Raw genomic sequence first — 27,784 nt, 5'->3', positions numbered from 1 at the left:
ATATATATAAATAGCATTATTTTCAATTGTATTAAGGATGACATTGTTTTTGTAGAAATGCTGAATTAATGCATAATTTGCCTACAAGCACTTTATAAATCATCTGAAAAATGGTATCAAAACAAAAGTAGAAATGCTGAATTAACATGACAAAAACAGAATATTCAAGTGAGTGAATACTTTCCAATTTGTTGGTTGCTCTTTTCTGTTCGTATTTAAGCACCTCCAGAAAAGAGCAGCTCGAGTAGCGTGCATGCCATTTTTTGAACCCTCAATCACACTCTCACTTGCTCGCTTTCTTTCACCACACACGCACAGTCACTTACCGTACTCTCTATCTCAAACACTCTCATATAGCATCCCACACACATAGTCACTCTCACACGCACAGTACGAGCTTCGCCGTTTTTATTTTAATAGAAAAAAAAAACAACATACAAATAATATAACAAGGAAGTCTCCAGTAAACAAAACAACAGAAAAGTAATCGGGTCTGCATCTCCACAGCAAGCGCGCATTATCTTCATCCTCCCCATCCTCATCCTCCCTCTTCAGTTGCTTGTTGCTACAGTGCATGAGTGTGCGTGTGTGTATGCTCGAAAATGACTTTCGGGGGGAAAAAAATAAAAGTCTTGAATGTCTGCTGGTGAACTTAAAGTGTGTGTGCGTGTCTGTGTGCGTGCGCGCGCATGTGTGTTGAGGAAGGATGAGGCAGCGTTAATCTGCTCCACGTTGATAATTTACAAGTGTTCGAAAAAAAAAAGGGGCGGGGGGTCACGTGGGGGGGAAACAAAAAGGTCGCGGACTTCTGCCTCTTATTAAAATATCACAAAATCTTCCCGTCTGGCTTGTCCACCAATAAAGTTCAGCGTGACGTCCCGTAATCCCTCTTCACCTCTGTGGGCCGCCACATTTAGGAATGTTTGTCCCCCAATCGCTCGGTCCTCTCGCCTGTCAGTGCACTCAGGGTCCCGGGGGGCGGGGGGGGGAGAAAAAGCTGTCCTTTTGTCCCACCTTTGTCATTTTGACTTAAAATACTTACTTTGCCATATCCTGCACATGCACGCCCTCGCTGGTAAAATACTGATTCAACTCTCACGCTCTCACACGCATACACACTCGCACACGGTGAGGGTCTCAGTTGGGGTGATGTCTGAGGGGGGTGGTGGTGGTGGTGGTGGTGAGGGGGTGGGCCTCTGTGCTATGTCCCCTCCTCCTCCTCTTCCTCCTCCTCCTCCGAGCAGTAGTCTCGCCCCTGGTAAACGGAACATAATAAAGATGATTTGTTTTCATTAGGTTCGAGAGGAAATGCGGCAGGGCCGGTACCTTGACACACCAGGAGCAGCGCACCACCCAATGTCGTGAAGCAGACAAAATGAAACAAAAACAAAGACAACAACACTTTCTGTCCTCCATCTTCATGCTAATGCGAAATGGACTGCGCACAAACAGTGCAGCAGCTCGTTAACAGACGACATAAAAGTACTCACAGTCACATTCTTTAGCCTCTGCGAAGAACCAAGACTATCAATGTCGTACTGATGAGTTCAGAGGAGCTGAGATGCCTGAATGACAAGTATATCCAGCTGTCTGTCTTACACTACCGTCAGTGGCCAAGGCGGGCACACCAGACAAAAAAAACAAAACAATTCTATTGATGCAGTGTGATAAAAACTGTCATTCTTTTTTTAAATTTTAAATTTAGTTACTATCTTATTACAGTTAGTTTTTATAAAGGCTGGTATTTTCCCCATTAAAATAGCTTTTGGGGGAAGGCTGGAACAGTTAAACGGCATTTCCATGGCATCTATCTATTCCTTCCTATCTTGTTTGCAAAATAGCAAGCCCATATAACTTGCTGATTGTAAGGTGTGATTCTATCTATCTAACTATCACTTACCTACCTACCACAGTATTTGTATCCAGGCCATTAAAAAGTCATCTTTTTCCCCATAACATTTGCCCTTTAAGTTGAACACTGAAGAGTCCCTCATTAAACATCTCTCATGCACGTCATCAGCAGAGTCCACCAAGTCACTTTCGAGATGACACAAACAAACGCACCCCTCCCCTCACCTTCTCAATCTTCTCGTCCAGCATCCGGAAGAATTCCTGCTGGCTCTCTGACGTGTGAATGCTGAGCGAACGAGAGGAAGTTGGAGGATGAGGACGAAGAAGAGGAGGAGGAGGAGGCAGCGACAAATACATCATGAGAATTTTCCATTACAACCCCCGCCCCCGCCTCCGCCCGCTTCCCTCTACGCACACACTCACGCAATTGCTCGGTACAGTGTGAGAACGGCTCGGCCCGGGAGGAATTTGAATATCTGTCTCGTCAAAATATCAACTTGGACTTCAGTAAGCAGGCACAACATTACACTAGGAGCTACTTTATGACAGCTAGTAATAGCAAAAAAGAGATTTTCCCATGTAGCTCCTGTATTTAATCTCTCTATATTGTCCTTAATGAAGAGGGTAGACGCCTCGGCATTTTTATGTCTTTTTCCATGACACTGTTGAGTAGAAAAGGAAAAAAAAAAAAAAAAAGCTTGGGGTAATCGTTTTGTGTCGCACTAATGCGGATTGAGGTGGCTAACTTGATGCAGCGATCAAACATTTTTAGAATCGATGAATCAGATAAAAATTGATTAGTAAACCACCAAATGTCCCGTAAGGCACAGGTGTTATGTTATTGTTTCCCGTCCTCACGTTCCACCAAAACATCCGTGACTTTGAGTGTGTGTGGCTTTAAAAGGTTGGGGGGGTGGCTTGGCGAGCGACGCGGGAGTCGGCGAATGAGGGCGTACAGTTGTTAGTTGAGCGAACGTGCTTGAGGGGGGGAGTTGGTAAAACGCCTCCCGCTTTCCATGTCAGCGCTTTTGATATAGAATAGCAACATGGGAGAAAGTCTGGTCGGCTTTGTCACCTCATTCTGTGTCAGTGCTGTTTATACAGAAGGTTGATACCTGGCAGTGACACATACAAGACTGAAAAAAAATGTCGGGTCAACCTCCTCTCACCATTTCGCATCTGTGCCGTTAATAGAGACGAGCAACGTGGGAAGAATAGGTGGAGGGGGGAAAAAAAAAAAACCGACGGGCCGACTTTGACCCCCATTCCGTCTCGGGGCTGTTCATAAGAGGACATAAAAAGGACGGATTTCGCTTGATAAAATATGCAATTTTTTGCCAAATCAAAAACAAAAGATCCAAAATTATCCTCCGTATTGAACAGGGGTCGATAGAAATCGTCCACATTTAATGGATGTTCACCAGCATGTTTTATTTGACCATTCCACCCCCCCCCCCAAGTCACTGTTCTATATACCATAAAAGGCACCGATGCCAAAAGGGTGCAAAAAGTCAAGCCAGTATTTTTTACTTCAACATTTTTTCACATTACCGTTCTACACAAACTGCACCAATACAGGATGGGGCAACAAAGTCGAAATGACATTTTTCTACCAGAACTAAAATCAGTCTTGCATTTGTGCCCTTTTTCTGAATATACTAAATGCACCCATTGAATTCTTTTTTTACAAAGACATTTTGCCTCATTGCTTCTTACTTAATCATGTCAACAGAAAATGGCAACTTTTTGCCGACTTACTTTGATTTAATGTTTGCCGCCGTCTCTTTCTGCAACTTGCCCCTTTGCGGCACGTTACTCCTCTCCTGAAACACACACACACACACACACACACACACACACACCATCCTTTGTCATTATGACTCCTATAAGCTTTTAAAGTCGATTAAAAAGCAGCCTATGGATTCTGTGCTCAATTGGTGAGGGGACGAGATGGGAGACTATCGTACTGTATAACATCACTTTGAGGAAATGGAAAGAAGACGCTCTCGCTCACACATGCTTGCGTCAAAGCTGTTTATTAGTCCGAATTGAAGTTTCTTTTAAAACTGGCACATCAAACCAAATTAATCATTGTATATGGAAAATATAAAAGTGTTCAACCCAACCATATTATCCCATCTAACGAACGTCCACTAGCTTAATGCTAACATAAAATGCGAAACGCGATAGAGGGGCTAACAGAAATTTGAGTCAACCTTCAAGCGACTGCCTCTCATCCAGCAAGTTGTGGCACAACGTGGTAATAGACTGAAACTCTAAATTGGGACTTGCCTCTATAAGGCGAAAACCCAAACGAAACCCGTCTGACCTCCATTTTTTATCCAACGTCTTCATGAGCGGGCGTCCTACACGGACCAGAGGATGAGCGCTTCACGCTATGCCGAGTGTCAGCGCGCTGATATAAAACAGTGGCTGCTTCTGTTCGAGCGGGATTTACGACTTACATTAGTTGATGTTTATAGCCGTGCGGGACGGGAGGCAGACCTACCCCATTCGCTGCCACACACACGCGCCTCCGCTTTGAAAATGCAGCCTTGCCTCGTTATATCGCGGTTCATGACAGATTTTGACATCTTTTTTAATGCGTGTTCACAACATACCGGCAAATCCACATTGGGAGGCGGAGAAGGTCCCCTACTAAGCTCCAGTGGGGAACATACACCTGTGAGTATTGTTGCGAGCTCTGTTTGTACGTGTTGCTGCTCCGTTTGTGTTTAAGCAGCAGTTATCTGAAACTATAGTTACTGCAACAGCGATGGTCGATTATGTTAGCCCGCCTATGGCATTTTCTCATATGCTCACATGATGCTAGCAGATTTATATGGTTTGGTTGAACATTTTGGTGTTCAATGTACATTCTCTTTTTTTAATCGGTGTGTGGGGGTGCGTCCACGTGTGTGTCTCACCAAGTTCTCCTGGTTGCGTACATTTACCCGGTTTTCCTCCCCTCTCATGTACTTCACCTCCTCCACTCCCTTCACCTTGTATTCATCTGGGAGAAAAGGGAAAGAAGCACAATTAGAAAGGGAGGGAAGAACTTAAAGACACATGCATGTACACAGACTGTAACAATATGAAGAGCATTTTCGATATATTTTGATGCTTGCAATTTTCTGTGCTCAAAGGATAAAAACTATAAAGTGAGTTTTATTAAGTCAAAGTATGTTTTTAATATGGTTAAAAAGTGTTTGGAGGTGTGTGGGAAGCATGAAATGATAAAAGAAAAAAATGTTTGTGAGATCGCTGTATATCTTTGTAATTAATGCTAAACATATTTTATATACATGAAATGTACAAAATATTCAAAAACATTGGCAACTCAAAATGTTCACTCTCAGTACTTTTTAATTTTTTTTTAAATTATTTGCTCATTTAATATAATTTTATACTGTATTTTATTCATTGTAATGATTTAAACTTTAGACCTACAGTATTTTGCAATTCGGTAGTCAAACAAACATGTTTTTAATATTTATTTTAGTGCCACATTTAGACATATATTTATGCATTCTGCGGTCTTATTTGTCTTGAAACACTTTTACAACTGAAAACGGTCGCACTGAAACATTTTCTTTTGCTTTTAATCCACTGTATGAAAGAATTACTCATTTTTTCATTTGTTCATTTTGTGCAAACGAATGTGTATAAAAATTAGGTCAGAATGCTCACACCGAACCTTTTTTTGTTTGTTTACTAATATTGATTTTAATAATTATTTATTGTATACATGATGTATGTAAATAAAATTATGTATAAGTAAACTTTTTTTTTTTTTTTTTTGACAGGAAGTGAATGAAATGAAAATAGTCTGCCGAATAACAATGCATGTACAGTAGTACATTCGGATGTTCCGAACCTCGGCTTGAAGACATCTGGCTCTCTTGAAGATCGTTTTAATGGAGGAGCCCTGCCATGGGAGAATAAAGTGAATGTGTCCCTGAACAGCTTTGGACACTGCAGATGAGCTCAGTGGAGTTGAGTGTCTAAAAATCATAAATAATACGACGCCTCACAGCAGACTTTGGCGGTGTAGTCGCCGCTTGGAGCGTCTTGCCGCACTTAAAGTGATTCACCTGTCGCCTAGCTTGTAAACTGTTGGCCGCTTATTGACGTGGAACTGTCGGTCGCCGTGGTAACCGCGCCCTGCATCGCTCGACTGTCAGTCAACGGTCACCAACAGGCTCCGTTATCGCTCGGTCGCCTCGTCTCATCTCACGATGTCTCGCGTACACTATCTAATGAGATCCAATGTTTTTGGTTACGTGATGCTAATAAACAGTACTGCATCATAAATTATTAACATAAAAACAGAAAGAAAACGTTAAGATTTATATATTGATGTGGGCCTTGGTGGGCGTGGCCTAGTGAGTGACATAGGGAGCACTTCTACATGACAACTGTAACTATCGGAAATTCATCTAGCCTAATGCTAACCCTGAATGGAAAGCGTCATTGACGGGCTAACAATTCTAGCATTGATGTCATGTCGCTATGTTACAAACGTGTAGCAACCCATGTTAAAAACATAATATAACAATATTCGCAGGCATAGAGTATATTCTTTATCCTCTGAAAAATATTTCTGCAACTTAATGAGTAGTCTTCTTTGTTTATATCTGTATTGGATATGATACTGCACCCTAGCGGCTACGGCGCTCGAAAAGTAATATCAGCTCCAAATATCGGTTATCGGCCTCCTTGACTACTAATAATCGGTATCAGTATCGGCCTGAAAAAAAACAACTAAAAAAAACATATCTGTCTATCTCTAATTGATATGAACCCACAAGTCAAGGCGGCAATTTACTTACCAGAGGTACTGATTATTTAACGCATTCATATGTGCAGCTTGCTAAAGTTATGTTATGCTAGTCGAACTTGGCCTTCTCCGGCCAATCAATCAGAGGACGAACCAATGCTGACGTAATGTGAGCATGAATTTGTAATCTATAGCTGAAGTGAAATCGGCCAGCACTACTGATTTGTGAAGGCCCTGGGCAGATTAGATTGTCATGGCAACACAGTGAGGCTGAAATCTGATTGGACAATGATCGAACAGCTGCATACATGTAAAAAAAAAAAAAAAAAAAAAAAAAAAGCTACGAAATGAAGAGAATTGACTGTTGGGAATAAATTTGTCATAGTGTGCGATACTGACCCTGGCCCCTCCCTCCCACAATTGCCCCCTCCCGGATGTGATTTACATTCACTCCACTGTATCAGTTTCACACTATGCCTTTTGCCCCGGCAATCTCTCAGCAGCGTTTATCCGTCCCATCTGTGCAACTTTGCACCCAGCTGATTGCTTTGCTCCGCCTAAGGAGGGGGGAGAGTGTGTGTGTGTGTGTGTGTGTGGTGAGGATGGATTGGCGTGTGCTTCATGTCATGCTTGTCCATTACCATGTGCGTGCGTCATCGCCGCGCCAACCTCGAATGTTTGATGACGGTGGGAGCCGGCGAGAAATTAAGTGGAAAGCTGGCCCGAGGTTAAAAGATTGAAAGAAAAAAAGAAGAGAAAAGATGTGTGTGTGTGTGTGTGGGGGGGGTGTGTGTGTTGTGCGGGGAATGTAAACCAGTGGGAGCGAGGCGTCGCATGTCTCAGCATGCCGTAACAACACAGGGCGCGATAAGGCTTCACAGGCCTCGGCCGACATGCAACAGTGTGTCGCCGCGGCGAGGAATTAAAAGCTATTTGCTCGCTCGCATTTTAAAACGAAGATAATCCTCATAAAATGTCATATTTAATATTCCGCAGCCTGAGGAGGATGCAGATGAGTAGGCAGGGTGAAGTAAGAGCCGCCGCACAATGACCGATGCTTCTGAATCCGACGAGGGCCCCGACCATTGCAAAAAAAGGGATACATTTAGCATAAGGACTTCTAGCGAAGTGAGAGTTCACTCGTATCACATTTTTTAATCCGTAAAAAGATGGAGTGTCAGCCAAGGTATTGTATTGTAAAGTATCGCTGTAAAACACAAGGTGTACTTATCCAAGATTTTTTTTTCCTTTTTTTTTTTTTACTTTGGGGAGCACTTTTAACAATCAATAACTTCAATTGAGGAGCAACTTTCTAATTATGTGGAGCAATTTTTTTTGCAGGAGCAAGGGTTTTATTAAACCCCCCAAAATATGACAATATATCAAATTAACTATTGGTTTCCTGTTTTATATAAATCAACAGTTTTTATTTTTTAAATTCAAATTGTGTATAGCAGCAAATTGCATTTTCTTTTCTAGAAGCAAGGGGGGTTCGTCACGCCAACGGCAGGCGGAACTCGCGGCGGGAATGGGGGGGACGCTGCCACAGAAAAAAAGAGTGGAGGATAAAAGGGAGCACTTATTTTTGGAAGCCCCCCATTTCTTTGTGACGTCTCGTCTGGTCGCCGGTTCGAAAAGGACGCGCTAAACATTCACACGCGGTCCACCGAGTTGACTTTGTTTGCAGAAGTGCACAATTTATGTCCTGCTTTGTTTGTGTTCCATTAAAGCAAATCGAGTAGGTCTACTTTGCTTCTGTACGAAAATTGATATTTTGCTTCACTTCTTCCGTTTTTACAGACATTATGCCTGCTTGAATAAAATATGTCACAGACATTTTACTAAGACACCGGTAAACTGTTTTAGCATTTAGCATTACGCTGTGAAATGACACCGGCATGGAAACAGGAGTTCATAATGCTCAGACATTACACAAAGAAATGTATCATTTCATCAGGAAAAGTAGTTACATCCCAACGCTACATTCTGTGTGGCAGCAATGGACACGAGTTATCCGCATAAGTGGGTCATTTCACTCTCTTATTTTCACGCAGATTAAAGGCAAAAAAAAAATGTAACGGATGAAATTGGTGCAGAGCTTCAGGCACTTTCACTGAAAGGCACACCCTGTAATTGAACTAGGGCTGCAAGTTGCAACTAACGATTATTTTAATCGATTAACCTGTCGATTATTTTCCCAAGTAATCGAATCGGATTTAAAAAGATTCATTTCAATTGCCTTATTCAAAAACAGGACATGATTTCAATTTGACAGCACAGAAAAAGAACTAACTAATTATGGTTCAGTTACACCTTTGGTCCATAACATGTCAGAAAATCGGAGAAAAATATTGATCATTGTTTTCCCAAATAAAAACAGATGTTTGAGCAACACAAACATAATCAGTCTGCTTTCATGGATGCCTACAGATATTGGAGCATATTTACTGTTGAGAGGCTGAAAGTCAGAGGATTTCTAAACCCTAAACCAGTAATCGATTATCGAGTTGATGGATCGATTATCAGTACAGTTGCAGATTAATTTGTGGTTAGTTGTCAATTAATCCTTGCACAATCGAGCTGGAACTTGAACAGAATTACACATAAAATATCAACAAAAACAAATATTCCAATAGTGAGTCAAGAAAAAACCGTGAAACACCACCCTCCTAAAAAACAACGCAGTTACAAAATATGATCACACCTAACAACGCTACCTTTGAAAATAAATGGATTAAAAATGTAAAAAACTTTCCATGACAACCCAGACTAAACTTAGCTCCTCCCCTACACTACACATTTCAATTGGAATTAATATCCCATCCAAGCGAAGTGACTGACAAGCTTGATCACGGAACAAATTAAACTCACAAGTCAAGATACCACCAGTTTAATAATGAATAAGACGTCCTCTCGCAAGCCGCTCGCGTGCAGCAATGACCGGCGTCAGAGGTGAGGATGGACCTCCGGGTCACTCAGCTGACACATCACCTCCACACAACAGAGAGAATAAAATACACCACGTCGAGAGAGTTGCCGTTTTTCAAGTGGTGTTTGTGTAATGGAGCTCAGCCTTTTCCGGTTATTGTGCGAGAGCGAGGGAGGAGGAGGAGGAGGAGGAGGAGGAAGGGGTCGTTAGGGGTTTAGTGGCCACAATCTGACAGCATCAGACAATATCTGGGACACAAACGTGTTTAGAGAGAGCAAGGCCGGACCGGCAATCTGTTGACGGGTGAGTTGTAATAAACACATGCACAGAGAGACACGCGCAAATGTACGCACACAATACAATGAATACCCATTTATTGCGGGAGCTCCATGAAATAAAAGGCTCAGTTGGTTCAGCGGGGAGACGTAAACCCAAGAATGCACAAGTGGAAGGACACCGTTGCATATACTGTGGAAAAGTGTCCACACGCGGGTCCTGCAACACTTTTGAAGCTAAGCCATGTTTCATTGTCTTTGCAATGCCCACTGTGGCATACTTGTTTATAACGCTGAATGTGTGCGAGAGTGACTGTGAGAGCGCGTGCAGTCACAATTCCTGGCAACGCAAGCGCATGTTTGGTACAAGTAGATTGGTGTATTCGATGTTGACAGAAAACTAATATCAAACATTCCTTGAGTGGCAGAATGCGCCCCGGCCCCCTCCCTGACCTCGAGCCCCCCCGGTTAGATGTGCTCTGGCAACAACACTGGTTGCAGACTTGTGATTGGTGAAAAGCTGTGAGATAGAGACAAAACTAGAGGTACAATGATTAATCAACAAATAATTGATTATAAAATTAATTGATCATTCTTTTTGATTATTGATTACCGGGTAATCATTTAGATTGTTTTTTTATTTATTTATTTTTTTAATTTAAATCATAAATTATGTGCAAAAAAAAAAAAACCCTCCCAATTTCCAAATTGAAAACAACTCACAAACACCAGGGGTGCATATTTGCATGGTATCTGGGGATTAACTGGTGCTAAAGCACTCAATTAATTTCTGCTTGCTAACCTCCTCTGTCAGCACGTCCCAGGACGCCTCTCATAAAACAATGGAGTTGACACTTATGGACACTTGCTTTGAGGCCAGAGGATTAAGGAGCTATGATCATGAGAGTATTGCAAGAGAGCACACATGGGCCAGTGGGTCAACGCTGAGAGATTAAGGACAGGAAATAGTGTCGCCAAGAATTTATCGACATGCACGCGTGTGAGGATGTGAAAAGTTGTGATGGAAGAATGAGAAAGTTTGAGTGAGAGTGGGTGTGTGCGAGTGGGAGTGTGTAGCAACTGACCAGCAAAGAGGTCCCCATTGCTGTAGGCCTTGCCACGTCCCTCGTCATCGTTGGGCACGGCCGACACCTGCTTGGCCGAGGTGCAGCCCATGGCCTCCTCACGCTGGGAACGCTCTCCTCATCGCACTCTCACCTGCACAACAACGAGCGCAAGGACACATTAGGAAATGGTAGCACACTCGGAGCCATTTTCATTCCACAGCTTGTCTCGTAGAGAACAGCACAGCGAGGCAGGGCAGCTTTATTGATATAGCACGTCATACACAAGACCAAGACGCAGCACCTCCAACCATTTACAAACAAAACGGCTAACGACATTCAAAAGCAAAGCAGAGAAAATAAAAGTATCTTGCCAAAATTACTGACGTAGCACAAGACAAGGAGAAAATCATTTAAAGAAACCAAAGTAGGTTCCTAAAATTACTAAAAACATACTGTGAAAGAGATTTTAGAAATATTTAAAAGACCTTAATCAATGGTATGAGGAAAAAAAGCTACGTTTTAAAACTGGATTGAATTATGTATTTAATTATTTGCCACCCGACCACCTCTCCGTTTCCCACTTGTATTTTATACAAAACACACATGGAGTCTTCATCAGCCTTTGTTTGAATATTTTTATGGGGTTACACAAAAAATAAAATAAACATTTTTTTTTCTCTCTGTTTGCATTTCAATGGCCGTCAATTGTACGCAGATTTTCACTATTTGCGGGCCGGCCCGGTCCCTTCGCCCACGAATAGCGGTGGGTCACTGTACTTTGATGACTTCCACACATCATTCATCAAAGTGCCATATTTGAACACTTTGAAAACGTTAAGCAAAGTTATGAAATTATGCTATCAGACTAACAATATGCGACTTCCTACCACCTCTGCAAATTCTGTATGACTTTAGTGACAGGGCCATAGGGCTGGCAAAATTTGACCAATGTCTAAAAAATTCACACACAGAGGATTGCCAGTCTCGTTGAGAGGGGAAAAACAAGCGTAGAGCTACCAGGAGATCTCTCTGGCACGCCTCCTTCAGAGTTTGAATTGGACACGAGAACTATGTGTACTCTGTGTGTGTGTGTGGTGGAGGCAGGCAACCACTCTCCAGTTGTGTGGACGCGGCAGGTAGCAGCAGGTGTGCGCAGGGTGTGGCCACGGGATCTTTGTGTTAGGATACAATAGCACGCTAAACCATCGTCATCTGGCACATTGTTGCTTTGTTTCAGATGATTCAAACCTGCTTCAGGATCACTGGTGCCCTTAGCTGGACTTACACGATATGTTTCAAGAGATATGTTTCAATGTTTCACACTAACCCTCGTAACTAAATAACCTTTGTAGCTAGGTCGTAGCGAAATGAACTAGAACATGAAAACCCAAAACCAGGGATCTCCATAAAGCCCGAAAATAATTTTAACCCCTAAACCAACACTAACCTAACCACATACCTAGGACAAAATTAACCCTAACCAAGAACAAACCATAAACTGTAGCAACCAACCCTTATAAAGAAAAACTAACCCTAACTCCTAAACTAACCCTAACATAATGCTAGCACCTACACTAAGCCAACCAGTGGTTCTCTAACTTAAAAAAAAAAAAGAAAAAAGTACCACCTAAAAAAATATACTTAGCTCTTCGAGCACCACCATCATGACCAACAATAAAATAAAACAATAAAAGCCTGAAGTAGTCAAATACATTTAGTATTAAAAGTCACTGTAACGTTATATAGAGTTTGAACACTAACACTGTTCTTAAATTAAAGGAAAAAAAAACCATACCTAAATAAATACTTCAATACAGTTGCAAAAGGCTAACTGGGATTGTACTGTACCTAAAAAAAAAAACTATACAAAATACAAAAAAAAAATAAAAAATAGTAAACTAATCCTGAGCCCAAACCTACTTTGTAATCTTAACCATCCCTAACTCCTAAACTGCTTCTTCTTCTTAGTTCTTGCGAGGGGGACAGTGTGATCTCTCGATGCGCTGAGCTGACCAGTTTCTTCCAACGTTGGCGGTCTTATGCCAGCAGCTCTGCATTCTCCCTACCAACACCGGGTTCTTGTTCAGGGGTCATGTCGCCAAGCCATAGAGCAGGATGGACAGTACTGCCATGTTGTAGATCTGAAGTGTTGTGCTACATCACTCTTAATTAATCCCTCAAAAACAGACTGAGATATGCCAAACTTTATCTGGATTTGTAACAAAATTACCTTTCACATACCTTGAAAGAAATTCCCTGCAGTTTTTGCATCATCCTGCTAGCTAACAAAGCTAGAACCCAACAAACGGAGATGTGAGCAACACCTCTCGCTTTGGTGCTTTTCACACTTGGCAAGAGTCAGCTAATGATGAATCAATAAGCCATTCGCTGCTCTCTGGGGGAACACAAACGTCTCACTGCAACGGCACAAGATGACGACATTTGTGGAAGAATCTCTGTTTGTGCTGAGCTGGCACACAACAGAGAACTTGAGATTTATCAGCTTGTCGCAGGCCTTCCTCGTAGACCTCCGACCACAACACCAGCGGTTCTCATAATCCTAGCGCTAATTTAAAAAAACAAAAACACACCCCGCTATATTGTAGTTCATTGTCCGCGTCTGCAATGTATTGCTGATTTTCAAACGTTTTTTTAATTTACAGTATAGACCAAGTCCGACGCCAAGTCCGTTGGCAGCAATGAGGTCTACTGGAAGAGATATAGCATATATGGTAATTTTCACATGAGACGACAGCGTTAAGAAAGCAGACTTGCATTAAAGAAATTATACAATCTGGTTTCATGGTTTTGCTAAATTTAGCGTTGTATATTTAATGTCTTAAGGTATTAGATTTACAGTAAACTTCAATTAGGAAAGACACAGAAACATCTTTGCCTTATTTGTAGAACTGCGCAAGTGGGAAGCTTAGTCCGGGGACCCAACTGCACTACTCGATTGATTAATTTATCTTGGACCGCTCCCTACTGTCGACTGAAACTGACGTCAAAGTGCCCACAGGCTCGCACTGAAAAGGTCACATGACCAAAACCAGAAAAAAGTTAAGACTGTGACGTTCACAAGGCGAGCCCGAGGGCACTTTGAGGTCAATATCAGGAGGATAAAATAGCAGCGCCCTGAGATGGATGAAAACAGGTGGATTCATCTGCTTAATTCTTCTTCCACAAACACACATTAAATCATAACGCAGTCAGTGTTTAGACTAGTGGGGGCACATAAAATCTGCCATTGCATATAAAGTTTTTAACTTGAGTTCCCCTTTAAATACAAACGTAATACATTATACGTACATAATAATAAGTAGTAAAGGACATAATACCGGTTGTCATAACTATGACACAAGAGTTCTCTGTACACAAAATAGTTTCCATCTTATATTATATAGTATTAGTGCTCAGACTGAGAAGAACAAAAAATACGTTACGTCACATGGTGTTAATGGGCTAGCTAGTGTTGGCTTATCTTTTGAAAACGTGAAATCCGTTTGGAAAAATGCTGAATGAACTGATAACAACTGAAAAAAATACGCCTTTCCTCTACAACAGGGGTGTCCAATTAATTTTTCACAGTGGCCACATGATAAACTGGAAAGCCTGCCAAGAGCCAAGACAACATGCTAACCACAAATTTGAGTTTGCATTTAGAAAAAGAATATTGTCTTGTTTCAATAAATTACGACGTGTTTATCTATGGTTTGAATTAGGACATGAAAATTTTAAACAAAATTATAAGCGGTCCTTAAAATGACATCTTTACACTTTAAGAATTATAACGTTAATTTTGTTCACCAACTGCCATTGTAGCCGTTCCTAGTCAGGACTCCTAAATAAGTGTGAAGTATAAGACGTATTACTGACAGTGATGTACAGTATAACGATACAGTGATTACTTATTATACACCCAATACGTACAGTATAAGTATACAAAAATGTAAATTTAGTACAGTATTATCAGGCCAAATCCTCCTGCCCCACTTCCCCCCACCATGCAGGAAATAATAATCTTGCTAACATTAGGGCCACTGTTGTAATTTTTGCTAGTCTGTTGTTTGGAAAAATAGTTGCTGGATGGGGGGGCGGAACATTCACTAAATATAGCGAAAACATCACTAAGTTCTCATTTTTACAGTCAGCTGTTTTCAAATGTAGGGCAAAAAAGTAAAAAGGCATCTGAAAAATAAACATTTAAGACACCTGAAAGAAATCTAGACACGTACTGTAACAAAGTATGTACATTTGTTTACTTTCCACTACTATCATCAAATGTCTCATAAAATGAGAGTGCAAAAGTCCATCGAGTTAAAGAGCACAGAGAAACTCCCCGGCCTGTCTTATTGGAAAACCGCCTTCACAAAGCAGACCGCTTCACAAGGTTGAGGCAGCGGGTGATTGAAGGCCTCTCATTTGCGTGTATTGAAACATCAATTTGTAAGTAGCGGCGCGCTAAAAATAGAGCGGCGGCAGCCCCAGAGCTTTTGTTGTGAGCGCAGGATAATGCTAGGCTGCGTGAATCTGCAAGCCAGGCCGCTCTAATTCGGGTTATGCATGTATCGTGGGGCGGAGCAACAGGCTGGCTATTACCAAGACACAGAGGTGGGAGAACTCTCAAATGTGCAAATCATAAGTCTCAAGTTACTGTGGGGGAAAAAAGAAGCCAACTTAGCCAAGTCAAGTCACCTCTAAATTTCAAGCAAGTTGAGCCCAGTCATTACTCGGGTTAAGCAAGTCAAAAGTCAAGACAGGCAATCTTGCTCAGTCACAACATGTATTAGCACATTAGCCACTCCGCACTCAATATCTGTACTTGCGTTAGTTAATTGTAATAAGACATTCGCCATTTGTTTTTTTTTAATGGTCCCAAACTAGTCTGAATACTGTCTATTAATAAGTCGTCGAAATTAAACGCGTAACCGACATGAGGCCTTGTTGTTATTTGAGCTGCTATCGGTTAGATAAACTGTGAAGTTTATGTATCTTACCTGTCTTTGTGAATTTTATCGTGACTGACTGATGAAGTTACACATCGTAGTTGTTGCGACTCTTATCTATTAGCCGCAGACCATGTATATTTTCGATTCTGTTTATCGCGGTCATATAGAAAAACAAACATTTGAATCCATAGGTGATCGTCTTCAAAGCTCCTGCCATGATTTGTTTCATGAGGTAAGGCAGGTTAGGTAGGTTAGGCACTCCCAAAAACAACTTCTTTCACACACCAGAACAAATGCCACACTACCTCAAAAATGCTAATTTACAAATCAATGTAATCAGTCAAGGTTTGTCAAGTCATGTAGTTCAAGTCAAGAAGAATCTACCAAGCGTAGTCAAATTTTAGCCAAGCAAGTACCAAGTCCTAAAATTGGCAACTTGACATGAATCACGCGAATCCAACCCCCCACCCTCTACCAAGCCACATGAGTTATAAATAAAAATCAGTAAGGGGCAGTGATTATAAACGTCTGCACACTCAATGCAGGATTTTGTTTGCAAGCACATAAAGAGCTTTAAAACGATTTTTTTTTTTTTTTTTTTTTACAGAATAGTGCACACTCTTCACCCAAATGGTGTGACTCCCGTCCTTGGAGCTCATATGTTCATTTACCCAGAAGCCATTAATGGAAAACAAAAATAACAGCACATAAGGAAAAAATCTTGTAAAGTATGGGGACACCTCGTCATTACACCTACAGGAAGCCAAAGTGTAGGAAAATATGCAGATTCCACTCTGCTGGGAAGACCTTCTGCCAAACGGAGGGTGTCGGAGAACATTTTTGTCCCAACATTTGAGAGGTTGTATGAACCTTGCTTTGGAGATCTTCTCCAAACTGCTTCATCAAAGTAGAAAAGATACAATTGTTCAAAATGCCTTGGTAAGATGAAGAATTAATATTGGGTATACAAGGTATGATTGCTGGGCAGGAGTTGCGTTCCACTTCCAGTGTTGGACAGGTACAGACTCAGTATGCTGGTCTCGCTATCGTCTGATATGCTATGCGAGTAAAGAAAGGCACTCGAAACAGGTATCCGGTACCGTTTGCCAGTCTCCTTTCGTGCCTGGCGAGCATAGTGAATGTTTGCAGAACTGATGGTGCATAAATGAGCAAGGAAAAAAGTACAAATAGAGCACAGAAGAGGAGAGCCACGCACGTTGCCATCTTGGCTAGCATTAGCGCGAATGTACACTCTGCTTTGGTTCATTCGTAAATGAGGAAAACAAGAGTTGTGCATGACTATGAATCAAACGGACATGCGAACCAAACCAAAACAGTCGAACTGAACCATTTGGGCGGTTTTCAAAAAACTGTTCCACCCTTAATATGTGACTAGTGGCAACCATAGCGTCTTACTATAGACTCTAGTCTATATCATATTCTCTCCTTGCTTTTGCTGTATATTTGTCTTTTTTCTTCTTGTGACCCAAAGAACATGCTCTTTTTTTCTTTTTACTGTACTAGAATAAAGTGGGATTGCACATCCACAACAGTAGGTGGCAAAGGCGCTCTCATTGTCAGAGTGTGCACAGGGAGTATAAACAATGTTGATAGTTATTGAGTAGATCTGTATTGCTTTTTTGTTTGCTTTATTGTTAATAAGGATCCAATGTTATGTTTTCATAGACAAATTATATTATTTACAGTTGCAGCAGAGAGTTGGGTGGGCGTGAAATATTTTCTTCTTCCAAGGGGAAAAGGAAACTAATTGAGAAACACTGGAATGGAAGGAAGTAAAGTCAAACATGGTTGTGATCTTGATTGATTGAGATTTTAGAGGTCTTAAAATGCCAAAAATATAAAGAGAATATAATCTGGAAGAATGCGTGGATGCTTACAAATTACACCAAACCAACAGCGAGAGTATTAGCAAGGATGACGCAAAAGATTTGGAGAGGAAAGCCATGCATGGTCTTATTTAAGAGATTTTTTTCAAATGTTATCGGGTCCAACAATAGAATGGTTAATAGGCCAATGTCTATTCTGAAAAATCACAACTGTAAGGTTTTTATCATCAGCTAATGTATCACATTTTGTTAGTTAGCTCACAACATTTCTAAGATATGGCAACACATAAAACTGATGCAAGTTATGCTAGCAACGTTGCAGCCATGGCTAATGCCAGCTTGTTTAGAGTGCTAATGTTAGCTTAGCATTGCTAGTGCTGCTATTTTGCAGAACCTAGATATGCATTCTCTGTGACCATTTGTGACTATGCATTTTCATAATCGCATGCCATTATGAATGGCCATGTTTGAGAAACGATCTGTACTTAGATTTACTGGTCGTACAGAGTGCGAGAACTTTTGCCACCTCTGTCTGTATCACACACGCTGCTCTAACATAATCCGATCGTAACATTAAATGCAATTCCAGATGCTCCTTATAATCATACTGTGCAGCATAGAAGCCTTATTCATTAGTCATGATGTCACCAAGCAGGTTGCCAGACCGGGAGCCATCAAACGAGCTTTAAAACAAAAACAAAAACGCACCTTAGGCCAAAAAGTCATTCTTACAATAACGCAGCTAACCAAACCCTCGGGCTTGCCCTCCTCATACTGCCTACGTGGACTTTGGGTGGTGACCTAGTGTGGCTGGTGTGAACAGGCCTCCTTTTAAACACAGTTTGTAGAAGGAGGAACGAGAGAGAGAGAGAGAGAGAGAGAGTTATAGATAGAGAGCGAGAGCAAGAGCGAGAGCGAGAGAGAGAGACAGAGAGAGAGAGAGAGACGGGCAAAGTTGCATAAATAGGTAAACAGGAGCAGAGTGCGAGCCGCAAGGTTCCGCAGACGCCAAAGGCAAGCGGCCACCGAGCCTGAAAAACGGGCAGGGCCCAAGCGAACAAGAAGAGGAACACGAGCAGGAAGCGTGAGGGGGAAGGCCCCCTTTTTCAACACTGGCTCACGCCTTCACCTTCCTCACTTCAACATTCCAACTCCTGGATGGAGAAGTGGCGCCTTTTCACACTTTCACATCACAAAATTTGAAAACTACAGAGTGAAACCCTGCGACAGTATATCGCAGTTCATCGTTTGCGTCACCGCTATTATCATTTTATTTATTTTTTTTTTTTTTACAGTGTAGAATAAACCCCACTCCATCACGGGTTCTGAGTTAGCAGTCCTGTTATTTCGTTTATAACCATTTTTGTTCGCCGCACATTTATTTTGGGTGTAACTCCACTGTCGACCACTAGATGGCAGCACACTATTTAGTTGGACAGTGCACATTTTAAAGAGGAACGAAAATTATTACAAAGTACTTTGAGCCCATCTTATTTTTTGCTGAAGATTATTGAATGTCACATCCTCCTTGATCCTGCTTTTTATACCTACAGAAAGTACACGGCTGTATGTTCCTTTTATAATGTACATCTTTGGGCATGATTATTGATTTATTTTGTGATGTGATCAAATAAGTTTGTTGGTTTGGAAAAAATAGGATTTAGTTGTACAATATTTTTGTTTTATTCGTATACACCACAATGCAGCAGGCTTGAAGAGCACAACTGCTGACAGCGGATGATGCCTTGCGTAAGAACAACAAGGCGCTCGATTCATGGCGACGATGCCTCCGTCACAACAACCGTGTTCACTGACGAATCATTTTCACGCAAGACATTGTGACCTGGCCCGCTTTGGAGAAAACAGCCGTGTCACAGACTGCATTCATTGTGTCAAAAAAAAAAAAAATCACAGATGGATGCACTGATTTTGCATTATGTGTTGTATGACAACAAATTTTAAAAAATGTACACCATGTGCACTTTTTGACGTTAGAAAGTGGAAACGGCAGCACCCAAAGTAACTTTTTATATCAGTGGTGGGAGTAAGTCACATACAGTATGTTCAAGTTTTAAGTTTAAGGACGTCGCAAGTTTTAACCTTCAAGTTTCAATCAAGTCCCAAGTTACTGTGGACAATATCAAACAAGTCAAGTCAAGTGCCCATTAAATTTCAGACAAGTTGTGTCAAGTCATTACTTTGTTTAAGTAGGGCCCAACTGATATGGAATTTTTGAGGTCGATGCAGATTATGATATTTGGCAGCATAAAATTCAGTTAACCGGTTAATCGGCCAATTAATTAAAAAAATATATATACAGTAATGAATAAAATAAGTTTTCTTTGGTCCCTTAATTCTTACAATAATAAATATATGAATTACAGGCAGAGCAATTGACAGCTTTACATTACTTTGTCATTTGGGGTTTGTTAAAAAGCAAAAACAAAAAAGCCTTTTTAAAGACCTAATATTAGACGATTTAATCGGCTGTCCGATATGCAAATAGTGTTACTGTAATGCTATATGTACAGAAGTAGCCGCAATAAGAGAGAGACTTAGGTTGGAATATAATAATAAAGTGATCATGCCTCAACATCAGCATCGCACAACATCAGTAAATTAAGTTACAAGCTTGATCACGAACAAATTAAACGTGTAACTCAAGGTAGCACTTCAGTGGGAAAATTGCATTGTATGTCTTCTTTTAACAAAAGCCCAGAGGTTGCCTCTTTAAACTGAACTTAACTGTACTGCTCAGTGAAAAGGTGACTAAATGGAGCATCTCAGGGACTGCAACTAGGCCGCCTTAAGTTTGCTTTTTAAGTGAATCTGCCCTATTTTTGTACCAACTTTAAAATGATCCATATGTGGATATCTCGTCTGTCTGGCTCGGGTCTTGTTGTGTTCTTTACACAGTGGCTAGTCATGTAATTGTTACCTGGGCCTTTAGAGAGGATTTACCAGATTTAATTCAACTCTTAATACTATCACTTCATGAAACAGCAGTATAACGGCACACAATTGTTCTACTTACATAATCTGGAGCGGTTCAAAATAAATATGTATCTACTGCAATGACATGACAAAAACAATTCAATGACTGGCCTTTACAACGGACTACCGAGGTCCATGTACAGTAAACCGTCTATTTAAGCTCAACTGATTTTACGGGGCCTGTAGTGAAAACCCGGGCGTGCTGCCAGAGCGTGTGTGTGTGAGTGTGTGTGCAACAACGTGACAATATTCTGCAGCACATGCCACAGCTATGCAACAAGTCCCATGCTGTCAATCAGCGTGCAGTTTTTCATGCTTGAAAACAGAGGCACTCCTGTCTAACCAAAGCCCCACCCCTCGAAATCCTCGATCCCATGTCGCGCTACTCACAACAACTAGACAATGACACAAGGAGCTGCAAAGTAAGTCTTACTAAATCTGGCGGTGAAGCACATATACCTGAAAAATCCATTAAAGTAAAGTAATAAAGATTTGTTACTTCCCACACTGTAAAAACAGTTGGGTTAAAAATAACACAATTTGGGGTCGTCAATGGACCAATCCACTACTCGGGTCAATTTGACCCAACTTTCTGGGTTGTTTTCAGCAAAAACAAAGAATGGCTAGTTTTGTACAAAACAACGCAAGAAGTTAGGTCAAACTGACCCAATTAGTGGATCGGTCCATTTTTGACCCAAAATTGTGTATTTTTAACCCAACTGTTTTTAGAGTGCACCATTGGGCTTTACTGTCAAGCTTGTGTGTGTGCGTGTCTGTGTGTTGGTGAGTTCCGCAGGCTTGTCAGGCTGATGGAGGTCTTAAAGTGGGACCAGAGAAGCGCTGCAGCATTTGCTGCCTGTCTTGAGTAAATATTATGGTGTGTGTGTGTGTGTGTGTGTGTGTGTGTGTGCGTGCATGTCTGCAAGAGGCAAAAGATCCACTGGCTAAAAAGCTACTACTCTCGACCAGCATGCATTCAGGTGCAATGTTTCTGTCTGTTTTACATTCTCTCTATTAGGATGAAGTACTCCACTCATGTGTTGTGTGTTTTGGCTCACAACACACACATATAAATTAATAAATAAATAAACAAACAAATAAATAACCGACAAAAGGGACAGCCCATGACTCAAAAAACATTGTTCTGTTTATTTGAATTCGAATTTTCATTGTTCAGCCCTAGTTAACATTGTAAGTGTTGGAACAAAATTTTATTGTCATTCCAATATTTGCTGCAAGATTGTACGACTCTGTTTATGAGTTGCACCGCACGATTTAGTCCTTTTGCACACTTTATTTATACCCTTTCATTTTATGTTCTACTTTTGATTCTTGATCATTCACACTTTAGTTGCACCCCAGTTTTACATTGAGGTACTTATATATTATGATTTTTCTTCTTACAGTATTATGAGTAAAAGTCGGCATTTTATGAGAGTAAAGTCATAATATAATATTACAAAGATTACCGAACGTTTGTGTCATACTACAGTTTTATCCTTGTAAGCTTAGGACTATTCTCTGATTGTTATGATATCAGTCTAGAAATATTCTTGTAACGTTACGATTTTTGATGACAAAAACGAAAAATTTGTATTCAGCGTTCAACTTTAATTTCTAGTATTTTTTTCGTCCTTTGGGATAGCAATGTAGCTTGACTGCGCATAGCGACATTCTGTGAATAACAGACACGTCTTATAGAGTAATTGCCACAAAAGCATTTTTTTTAACTGGGGGGAAAAAAATAACGTGAAATGGCGTTGGGTCAAAAAAATGAGAATACGCAGGTGTTTCCGCAAGAAATGGAGCAAAAATCAGGGAATAAGTGAACTGGTGAATGCCGAACCGCATACACGCAGGTGTACAGTGTAGACTTTTGTACAAAATTCTAACAATTCTTTCTTAAGGACAGAGCAAGTTGAAACACAGTTAAAAAAAAAAAGATGACTTTTCTTTGTCCAATAAGAGCGATTCATGGTACTTCATATTGTGGTCTCAGTGTGTGTGGGGTTTATGAGTACCGTATATTTATGAGTGTGTGCGTGTTCATTACTTTGAACACCATTGCAGCCCGGATGTGGCTGATAGACACAAGGTCACGCACGTTTACGCTTTCTCTTCCCAATTCGTTTGAATTGCAACTACTGCAGCTGCTGGCCACGAAAAACCAAAAGAAAAGAAAGCAGCAAGACATTAATATTCATTGAAAATGATCTCATCTGAAGGAAATGAATCAATCTGGGAGTTAATTGGCAAGCATGCCGCCGCAGGGAAGGTTCTATCTCGCCCGAGCGCCGCGGTTCACGTCTCAACACGGCGATATTTTCAATTTTTGTTGCTAAGGTGGTAAAGCAGCCAGCTTGCAACCGATTTTCATGGTTTCAATAGTGCAGCAACGATGGAACGATGCAACGAAGCCATGAAACTTTACATGTAAATAAATTTAAGTTTGGCGCTTACCTTCCCATGGGAATTTACTGGAAACCACACGGGAATTGACCAGATATTTGCATCCCTTTGCAACCTAGATGTCTGCAGTGTATCCAGCCAGATATCTACACGATTTTTTAGGAAAGCCACCAAAAGTACCACACAACTTTATCGACTCTAGTCCCGCTCTACATGTCCATTTCCATCCGTCCGTTTTGCATATGTTAGCATTAAGCTAGCAGACTTCCAATAGATGAAATTATGTACTTAGGTTCAACGCTTTGGTTTTTAAATACAAACTGTTTACAAAGAAATTCTCTTTTGTACTATGTGTACATTTTACAACAAACTTGAAATAGGAGTTACAAATAACTTGAAGCAAGCGCACCTGGGATCTTTTTTAGAGAAGTGTGTAAGCGAGTCTTCTACTTTTCAGGAAAAAAGTGAAAATTGCATAATTTCCAGCAGCACATCTGATGATCTGGGTATCCGGAGGGAAGACGCGAGATAAAGACATTGTGAACCCTGCTTGTGGACTCTGAACCCGCACTGTAAACGCAACCACGTGACACGGACGGACCACTGCAACAAGAACGTGCGACTGCCTTTAAGTTAAGTAGCAACGCCGGGCGACGACAATGCGGTTGAAAGCCGCTTTTTATTGTTCCGTGCCGGTGAGGCCAGTTGAAGGGCAGAGAAAACACACGAGCCTGCTGGATCACGTTACGCTGACTTCGGGGGGTTTGCCTTTAGACCACCTTGTCACACCTGATCGCTCTGGTGCACCCGGGCACAGTCATGAACCATGCGAAACAGCCTAAGTCTGCATCGTGACATTGTTCATCTTACCAGATATCATTTATCTCAGGGCTGTCAAACGTATTTGTAGTTAGAGTGAAACCTCCATTTAACGGACATGGAAACAATAGACTCTGGATTTAACTGACAGAGAATTGTGTCCAGTTCACTCAAAATTAGGGCCCGACTGATTAGAATTTTTTGAGGCCGATATTTGGCAGGACAAAATTTTGAAAACTGCAGAAGCGTGGAACTGCCACTGTGGAGTAGGCCTAAATACGTTTGACTGGGCTATGTCGTTCGAACGTACTGTGAAGTGGTTCGAAAGAGTTTGTCAAGTCTTTCCAACAAACTGCAAAGTCGTTTGAATGTATTTGGTTTCGTCTTTCGAACACATTTGGTAAAGTCGTTCGAACGTACTTTGTATTTGGTAAAACGTAGGCTAAATGCTAACCGCTTAATTGGCCAATTCATTAAAAGTAATGAATAATGAATAAGAATAAGAAGGCCTATATTGATCCCACAGTGGGGACATTTTCATCGTTACAGCAGAAAAGGTATAGGTCACACAGAGACGGCGGCATAGTCATTCAGGTCATTTTTTTGCTTTGGCCTACGGGTATAAAAAAAATAGATACGCGCTGGATGGTGGCAGCAAACTCAAATCAACTCACTTCTCTATGAGAGGCACTTGGGCAGATAATGTAATAATGAATAATTGTTTGTTTACTAATGGTGCCATCGGAGATACTCCCACCCGGACGTACATATGACATCATGGTGAAAATGTCAAGAACACAGGTGTCAAGCTCAAGGCCAGGGGACCAGAGTGGGGCCGCCACATATTACCCTTCACTTCTGATTTCAAAACCAGTAATCCAACAATTTGCTGTATAAATGTAAAAATATGGGGAAGCAATTAAACAGTTCTACTGTTCCACAGTCATAACTCTGAGGGAAACTGCAACTACAATGTGGCCTCTGATAAAAATTTGTTTGACACCCCAGCTCAAAGGTGGCAGGTTGGTCAAGCAGATAGAAGGGAAGATATGAGGAGGAGGTCTGCACACACGATCGCTCAGTGTCAGTCAGAGACAGAGAGTGCGAGGCGGACAAACGGGATAAATCAGCAGGCACATTTACAGATGAGGGCATAAGACGCCACCTTAGCCACGCCAACCTACTTTTGTGCCAGGCAGGCGTCGCCCACTCCACCGAGCGGATGTTGTAATCAGCTGTTGATCGTGTCGGAATGTCTCGAGAGCCCGAGTGGCCACGCCGCATGTTTAAATACACCAGTAGCAGCCTGCTGTCAGCTGTTCTCACTTGCAAGCAGCATTGGTGGGAAGTAATCAAGTGCGACTACTTTGTCACTGTACTTAAGTAAATTTTTCAATTTCCTACATACACCCAAAGCTTGGAGAGTAAGGCTGAACAATTGCGATTTTTTTTTTTCCTCTCAATTTTGCGATTTAATATGTGATTATTTTTCAAGGTTCATGTGGACGGCATACTACAAAAGTTAATCGGCAACGGGAGCGGGAGGGCGGTGGTCACGCGGTTCGAAATAGACAGGCCATTCAGGAAAATGAGTTGATTTTCCCAAACGGCCTTCACAGTGGCCAGCATGCCCCTGCACACAAATAAATACATGTATATACGACATACATTACAAAATAAAGCCTAACGAATCAGTTTTCTTTTCTCAAATTACAGCCTTTGCAATTTGAAAACTGCATTCTTGCGATAAAGACTTGAATTTGATTAATTGTTCGGCCTTATTGGAAAATCTCTGTCGCTAAATTGCACGGGTGCAGTCAGTGAATGGGGCACTCAATCAACAGCTCTCAGGTGACAATCGTGCCATGGTTTCATGGTTCAATATATATATATATATATATATATATATATATATATATATATATATATATATATATATATATATATATATATATATATATACACACATCATCCTCTTCAGTCACGTTAGGTTAATATTGCACAAGTAAATTGAGTTTGCAGTTTGGTCACAGAACGAATTAAACTCGTGAGATATAACTTTCTGTTGACATTTATGTTTTCTGACATCCTGTGAGATTTTCTCATGTAAAAATAAGCCTAAGTGGTTTGGAAAGGCTGATCTAATGCAGCACTTTCATTTCCACTGAACAGGCAGACAGCACCGTGGCTTCCTTCCATCTGTTGAGTGTTTCTTCCCGGCTGAGGGGCCTCGCGAGGCGGGGAGAGGGTGGAGGGTGGAGGGGTGTCGACAACACACCAAGCCCAACGAAAGCGGCGGAGCCCCGGGGAACTACGCAACCACACATCACCGGCGTGGGGGAAGAAACAACCTCCAAAGCGACAAGGAAGGAAGCACATGGAGGGAAACAAAGTACTTACGAGGCAAGAGGCGCCGGCTCCGCTCGGTCCAGGCTCGGAGGGGAGGTGAAGCCGCTCCGTCTTCTTCCGGGCTCGGCGGCGGTGGGTCGGGCGGGGATCTGACTGCGAGCCTCCGGAGGAGTGAAGGCGAAGTGTGCGGCTTGCGTCATTCCACCAGGATGCCGCTATTGAGTGAGGGCGCCAACGCAGCCATCTTGCCGCGGAGCAAAGCCACCAATCACGGCGGGAGACGAGATGGAGACCAACCCTCTTCCCAGTAATTAAGTACACATATTCGTTACTCCACTGAAGTACATTGTTTTTTCCAACCCTGCATACTCGCGGCTCGGCACTCGCGGATTTGCATATTCAAGAATGACCCCCCCCAAAGTGCCAAAGCATTTTAATGAGCGTGAATTATATGCAGATTTTCACAGTTTACGGGCCAAATAACAGGGGAACAAGTTATTTGTTTGAGTGTAGAGGTGCAACAATTAATTAACAACTTATTATAAAAATAAGTTGTAATTATTTTTTTATTTTGCATGTACTGTATTTTTAATTTCATTTTTTTTCTGAGACCTTTTTCTCTCCTTACATTTGAAAAACACAGGGGTGGAAAGAGGAAAGTAGCTAAGTACAAATATTTAACTGAAGAAACTACGTGCAAATATTTCATTGCCGTAATTAAGTAGATTTTTAATGTACCGTAGCTGTACCTTAGTTCAGTATTCTTTTTTCTGACAGCTTTTTCCCATTACTTTTACTTTCTACATTTGAAACCCCTTTAGCTATCTGTACTTGAGTATTTATTTTTCTGATGATTTTCTTCTTTTACTCAGAACACTTGAAACGCGCAGTTGGTGTTAAGTAACCAAGTGCAAATTACTGTACTTACAATTCTTTCAAACTTTCCACTTTAGTATGCATTTATTTTACTAACCACTTTTTACTTTTACTCCCTACATTTGAAATCAGCTAAAAATCCGTTTGAGCCATCTGCGATCTAGTATTACTATTAGAAGTTGTAGCACACAGTTGGCAACTAGAGCACAATTTTCACTCACTGATAACATGTGGTTGTCCTTATAGCAAAGCCAAAGAATGCTTAAGATGAATATGAAGAGTACATTTCATAGACTGTACTTTTTTCTTTTTTTTTTACTTTCACTCAAGTAAAGGAGTTGACGACTTTTACTAGTCTTGTTTTACACCAGTATCTGTACTTGTGCGTCAGTACTCCATACTTTGCCTTTCTCCTCTCTCCCAGCAGTGAAAGTAATCCAACAAGATGAGCTACTGGCATTCCCCCCCAACTCCTCACGCCTTTAAAGGTCGTGTATTTATAATGTATACAGCATTAATCATTTAAGAGGCAGCCGATTTCAATCAAAATGTGACAGTGACTTACTTGCTTCGCATGACTTTCCCCGTGCTTTTTTGTAACCGCCTGTAGTACCATATGCACAATTAAAAATTACATAA

At 41.3% G+C, this 27,784-nt stretch overlaps 1 protein-coding gene across 1 annotated transcript; it reads right to left on the bottom strand.

The window, feature by feature from the left end:
• Positions 1–391: 391 nt before the first annotated feature.
• LOC147138652 (uncharacterized protein C1orf21 homolog) lies at positions 392–26,553 on the bottom strand. The gene is made up of 6 exons (XM_086048437.1): positions 26,321–26,553; positions 10,921–11,053; positions 4,779–4,864; positions 3,610–3,674; positions 2,077–2,137; positions 392–1,255 (listed from the first exon to the last, which is right to left on the bottom strand). The coding sequence occupies exons 2-6, from the start codon at positions 11,009–11,011 to the stop codon at positions 1,202–1,204; spliced, it is 357 nt and encodes a 118-aa protein (XP_085904563.1). The 5' UTR covers positions 11,012–11,053; positions 26,321–26,553; the 3' UTR covers positions 392–1,201.
• Between the last annotated feature and the right edge of the window lie 1,231 nt (positions 26,554–27,784).

The sequence above is a fragment of the Filicampus tigris genome, chromosome 12 (assembly GCF_054856515.1).
Source record: "Filicampus tigris isolate MCC_2025a chromosome 12, RoL_Ftig_1.0, whole genome shotgun sequence".
NCBI lineage: Eukaryota > Metazoa > Chordata > Actinopteri > Syngnathiformes > Syngnathidae > Filicampus > Filicampus tigris.
The sequence above is the reverse complement of the archived record's forward strand: the minus strand, read 5'-3'. Positions and strand labels throughout refer to the sequence as shown.